Below are 6,055 nucleotides of genomic sequence, written 5' to 3' on the forward strand. Positions count from 1 at the left end.
TAGAGCAAGTGAGAGTGAGGAGTAGTAATTTATGTGTGAACTGTGAAAACAAAGTCATTTAGATTAGCATCCCCTGGGAACATTCGACCTTGTGCAGAAAGTGATGAAGCAGATCCAATGGCAGAAAACATCCTGGGAGTGCGATCCGACGACCTCGAATGCATAGGTCTTGAACAGTCATCGGATCGTCTCAAAACTTGTGGATACGTATATATCTCTCAAGACCTATGCGCGCATTCGAGGTTGTTGCATATGTTATAAATTCACATAATGAAATTGACAAAACGCCTTTTCTTTACTTTTCATTTCACTGAGCTTTATATACGTATCCACAAGTGTACATGATGCAAAACTGTTAGGATGATTGACTGATCCTTTAAAAGGTGGATGACAACCGCAGGGTACTAGAGCTCAGGGTAATTACAAGCTAAGAGTATTCAGGAGGGAAACTCTGTTTTGGATCAATCTCCTGTACAGAAGTTCCACCCCGGTCTCAAGACCACCGATGCTGCTCTCTAGTGCCCGCAATTGCTCCTTTTCGCACATGAATTTGCTCTTCTGGAATGTCTTGGGCATCTCGACTTGTTTTGACAGGACCCTGCATGTGGATTCAAGCAGAGAGATGGTCATCTCTCTCGCTTCTGCCATAAGCATCACCACCCTACAGTCCTTGTCAGAAACACTCTTCTTGCTGATCTTCTTGAACTGTTTCTGTGCCTTCTTGGATAGCCGGATGTAGGCCTTGACTTGAGCACATGCATCTTCTCCTCTACTGAGAGCCAAGAGGAGCTCTTGAACAGTCATCTTCAGCTCCATGAAACTCTCGAGCATGGCGTTGCAGAGGTCGAGCAAGACGACTGACCGTCCAAGCTCTGCCTCCACTGCATTCCTTTGCTGAGTTTGGCAAAGGCTGACTTGGTTGCTGGGCGTACATATCATCTCCTCGATGGAGCTGTACATGCCTTCAAGTCTCCTCAAACCATCACATGATGTATCGATGGTCGCCAATGGCGAAGAGATGGTAGTGCTCAGGCTCTGCAACTGCTGCTCGACTTCGGGCTTGTTTGAGCGTGGGCTCGAAGGCGCGCTTGAAGATCTTTGATGGTAAGCCATGCTTGGAGAGTGAAGCTTTGATGCTTTTGTTCTTTTGTATGTAGATGGAGGAGAATGTTTGGCAAGACGAGCTGCAGTTTGTTTATGCTCAAGCCTTGGGGTTCTCCCTGTATTTATATCAGAGTGGCTGAACCAATAGTGGATGAACAGAGCAGTCGACAGCAAGAATCTCATCCGACTAACCTCCATATGATCTGGATTATTTAGTTAAGTGATATGCTTTTCCATGTTTGGCTAGCATTGCAAACCTCAATGAGTGGGTTTATATGACGCGCTGGCATGTCTCAGTTGTTGGTCACACGGCACACTGCACGAGTGCTTAGGTTGTTTGGATCAGGCAAGTTTACAGAGCGTGATGCAGGTTTTGATGGTCATCCTCATGAAAGATAAGCATCTATGGTCGCTCCCCCCCACAGAAAGAAGCGGTCGCTCCCTCTCTCGTCGCTCCCGTGGGCGACGGGGAGGGAACCCTAGCCACCCCCACCTCAGGCCTCTCGCCTCGTTCCCTTCCTCCTCGCCGCCGCCGGACGGCGTCGCCGGGCAAAGCCCGGGCGCTGGCGGCGGCGAGGCCCTTTTCCCCCTCGCGTGGAGACGGCGGCGCGGGCTGTGGTGGCCGGCGAGGGCGGCGTGCTGGCGAGGGGCGCGGCGGCGGTCGGGGCTCCGACGGCGTGGTGGCTTCGCGGTTCTCTCGGGCGTTCCCGTGGAGGCGTCCGCGGCAGCTCTGGAGCGGCGGCGGTGTCTGTTATTGGGCGGCGCGGGCTCTGCACCATCAACTGGCGGCGCGGGTCAGCCTGGAAGTGGTGTGGCGGAGCGGGTCGTGCTGGCTAGGGGCGGCGGTGGCCATGGCGGTGCGGCGTGGAGCAGGACGTCACGGGTCCGATCTGGGCCTGATCTGGCCAAGCGGGCTAGATCTGGGCTCGATCTGGGCCTGGCGGGCTTTCACGTTTGGGGCAACTCTGGGTCTGCAGGGAGTGCGGCCAGAGGCCATTCGGGGCCAGGCGGGTCTTCAGGTGGCAGCTTCCTCGTGCCTCGCTTGGTGCACTGCCCCCAATTTGGTCATTGACGCCCTTGATCACACCGCTTGGCTTGCTGTAGGTGGCCGTTGGTTGATGGTTACGAGTCTGGATGCCGGGGCGGCGGCCCTGGAAACTGCGCGTCTGGCTCTCCGGCGAGCGGCGCTGTGGTGGTGGTGGCTTCTCTCCTGGGTCGTGAGGACGGCATGGAGTGAGCGGCGGGGGTTCCTGGTGTTGGTGGTGCTTCGGCAATGGCGGCTCCCAGATCGTGTCATGGAGGCTTGGTTTGGTGACGACCGGCTGATCGTGGTTCCTTGGCATGGTGGAGCGTGATTTCGGGCGAAAGCCCAGCGCTTTGGCGCCAACGGTGACGACGCCTGCGGGTGTCGTGTCCCTCTTGGGGGTACTGTTGTGGTCGCCTCCCCATGCCAGAGCTCCGGGTGAAAACCCTTGACCATTTGGTCTCGACGGCGGCGGCGCCTAGCGTCGTCACCCTCTTGGGGGCGTCGTCGTGGAGCTCAGTTGTCTCTCGGTCGTTCCGCGTCTTCATCGGCAGGCTTGCTCGGATCCTCTCTCGATGCTCTCCAATCCTGGCGTGGGTGGACTCGACGGCATCCTATCTTTTACACGTGGCATTGTTGTCTTCGCCTCGGTACTGGTTGTGTGTTGGCAGGATCGGCGCTCCACGGTCCGGAGCGGGAGGGCAGGCGGCTCTTCCCGGCTACAACTTGGTGGGTGCGAGACGACGTTGTCCGGTGGTTTCACAAGGAGGCGGGGTTTCACCTTCTGTTGGTTGTATCGGTTGTATCTTGGAGGGTGTGGCGACTTCTTGTTCTTATTTCCTATTTTCGATCTGCTTTGTAAGAGGTTCCCCTACTACTTTGTATCGGTTTGGCCGTGTGCGGCTTTATTTATAAAGCGGGGCGAAAGCCTATTTCGAGGAGAGGAAAGATAAGCATCTATGTGCATGTTCAGTGAATAGTAAGTTTCAGTTCTCTGGCTGAGATATTTGTGTGAAATGTGAACTGACATTGTCAGGAAAGTATGCTGTTTACTGGGGTAGAAGGAAGTGCCAAAAACAAACAACCACTGCAGTGGTTACCTGAAGGAAATCAATTTGTTTGATTCTTGATTGTATTTGGTGTTTGAAATGAACTGAAGATGAATTTGACGAACGGAGCGAAGGATATATGAACTGCTGTTTGGTGAAGTTGAGATTTTAGAATACTTCCTGAGGCGACCAAAATGGACAACATTGCAGCAGGAATCTCCATCCGCTTATGATTGCATGACCACCCGCAGGCACAGACAATGCTGATGTCCATGGCTAGTTGTCAAAATTCAGTAAAACATGGCTAACCAACATAGCTGGGTTGTCATGTTGGTTGCGCTGCCAGCATGCAGAGGTTGATGCACGCTCGGGTGATGGTTGATGCGTTGCCGGGTTCAGATGAACGTGGCCTGGTCAGACAAGATAGCAGAAGTTCATGGAAATTTCGTCAGTGTTGAGCCATGTTCCTGCGATCCGAAGCAGGATCCGCCATTTATATTCATCTGCCAAAAACGCAAGGTTCAGACGTCTCTGATCAAATTACTCAATTCATAGTACGGCACATCGAAGGTTTGCTTCATCTTTGTTGCCGCCGCTCTGATAAATCGAAACACACTATATGCATATCTGCAGACAGTATTCGTCGTGCTGCTAATGATGCAAGATTGTCCGGAATTTTTTGTGTGGCATCCAAGGGAAAGCAGATTGTGAGAAACTTCAGGTTTCAATTCGCTGTAGCTTCCAAGATCATGGAACTATAATGTACAGAGGACCTCCGATAAGTGTGCATGTTTATATCCCAGAAATATCCCGTAATTTGTACTAGCATACCAGTCAGTCTGTCGTCAGGCTGATGCATGCATCCTAATTCGTAGAAATAAAACAACACTGATTATAGTGCCGCAATTCGGTTCACGTAGTGACACGTCTCACCTGAGGCTGAGGTAGGTGCTAGGAAGAACACAGAAGACAGCAAACAAAATCTGCTATGGTTAGCAGCCTCGCTGGATTGACACACACATCGTATCAGGCCAGCAACTAGCTAGAAGTATTATCTGACAAGAAGTTTGTTTAGAACCCGAGATGATCCCCAAAGATCGCCCTCTCCATTTAACAAACACCAAACATGCATATGTGCCGACGCGATTTTTGTCAACCACGAGACATTCCTGGGATAAACTATATAGGCGCTCCCTGATTAGTACGGACGAGAGAGGAATCTCTTTCATGCCATACCTCGTCCTTGGTATCACTCATGGATCACATAACGATGAAACATGAATCAACCATCTAATAAAAGCAAATAAAGTGAAGTGTATTTGCATTAATATGATATTCTGATATCAAGTTGTTGCACCTTGCTTCCAAAGGATATTATGGATCCAATGAGTGAAAACCTGCAAAAAAGAGGTATCTCTTGATTTGTTACAAACAACGCACATGTTTTAGATAGCTCAAGCACAAACTCACAATGATTTAAACTTTATCTTTCTTATTATCCACACCATTCAACAAATTACTGAATAAATTTGTGGTATTAGTTCGAGCTGATAGATTGGCAAGATATAAACAAGTGTTGCATTATTTTCCTTTATCATAAAAATTAAATTCTCATCACCCTAACAATTCCTCTTTGCCAAGTTATCTTTAGGCAAAAGTACTTTTTGGTTGAGGAACCACATAGAGATTATAATTTTCAGTGGTAGCTTTACTTTGCAAATAGAATTACGATGGTACCTAGTGTGTCCACATATTAATTTGAAGGTACATTGACTTAATTGGATGTAGTCCATCTAAAGGTATCTGAATCGACAGAAAGTTCAATGTCCATCAGACGCTGAACTAAATGAAGTCATCTCGTTCTTAGTTAAAGCCCTTCAAAAAAAAATATTTAGAGGGACGTAAGACATAACAGTGGCCACTGAAATTTCTTATCATTGTACAACATTATACAAATTTGAATATTGATGTGAGATTGGCGAGTCTTCTAACCAAGTGTTCTCCCATAACCTAGTGACATGTTCCAATTCCTACTTGAAAAGAACCTCTAGAAAAGAGATGATGACTTACTTTTGATTTTTTTTCCAATAGGAAAATCGGTTGGATTGGCTCTTGTGAAAGCTTTTTAGATTAGAAGTATTTGTTCTGCAATTGCTCTTGCCACACTCCTTCATCTAAATGTTAAATAACCACTTGATGGTTAAACATCTGTTTTTATGTCTACAACCTCTACGCCTAAACTCCTTGGTCCTTGCACTAGTAGAAAACCTCTCATCCATCTAAGCCATTGGTACCGGTTCCCTTACGAACCGGTACCAATGGGGTTATCTATACCGGTTGAATGGCTCTGGCGGGCGAGGAGATTTGGTACCGGTTCGTTAGGAGCTTTCGTACCGGTTCGTGTTAGGAACCGGTACGAAAGGTCTTCGGCCAAAATTCAGACGCGTGGTGGGGCCCGGGCTGGACCTTTGGTACCGGTTCGTAACACGAACCGGTACCAAAGGGTACCCAGCTATATCAAATCGCCAGATCCCTTCCCGAGCCCCCTGCATGCTGGCTCTCATTTTTCTCTTCTTCCTCACACTCTAAATTTTTCTCCACCTCTCACACTCCAATAATCTTTATTTTTCTCCACCATTTTAACAAGATTAACGACCTCCATCTATCCAAGGGTTAGCAATATCATCCTTTCTTCCGGCGTTCCTAATTTAGCTCATTTCTTTGGTAGTTTAACTCATACTATTTTTCTAGTGCTAGCAAGGTGTTTGATGAAATGCCTAAGTTAGGGATTTTACTTTTTTTATAATCAATTTGAGCTGAAATTATGGTATATTTTGTAGGTTTTAATTAGTATCATCCCCGTCCTCACCGCCGTCGA

At 48.3% G+C, this 6,055-nt stretch overlaps 1 protein-coding gene across 1 annotated transcript; it reads right to left on the bottom strand.

The window, feature by feature from the left end:
- Positions 1-323: 323 nt before the first annotated feature.
- Positions 324-1,264, bottom strand: LOC127312687 (uncharacterized). The gene has a single exon (XM_051343222.2). It carries the CDS (start codon positions 1,111-1,113, stop codon positions 421-423), a length of 693 nt encoding a protein of 230 aa, XP_051199182.2. The 5' UTR covers positions 1,114-1,264; the 3' UTR covers positions 324-420.
- Positions 1,265-6,055: the final 4,791 nt, after the last annotated feature.

This window comes from Lolium perenne, chromosome 7, assembly GCF_019359855.2.
Source record: "Lolium perenne isolate Kyuss_39 chromosome 7, Kyuss_2.0, whole genome shotgun sequence".
Lineage (NCBI taxonomy): Eukaryota > Viridiplantae > Streptophyta > Magnoliopsida > Poales > Poaceae > Lolium > Lolium perenne.

Coding starts and splice junctions, on each gene's coding strand:
- LOC127312687 (XM_051343222.2), bottom strand. CDS start 1,113: ATGGCTTACCATCAAAGATCTTCAAGCGCGCCTTCGAGCCCACGCTCA.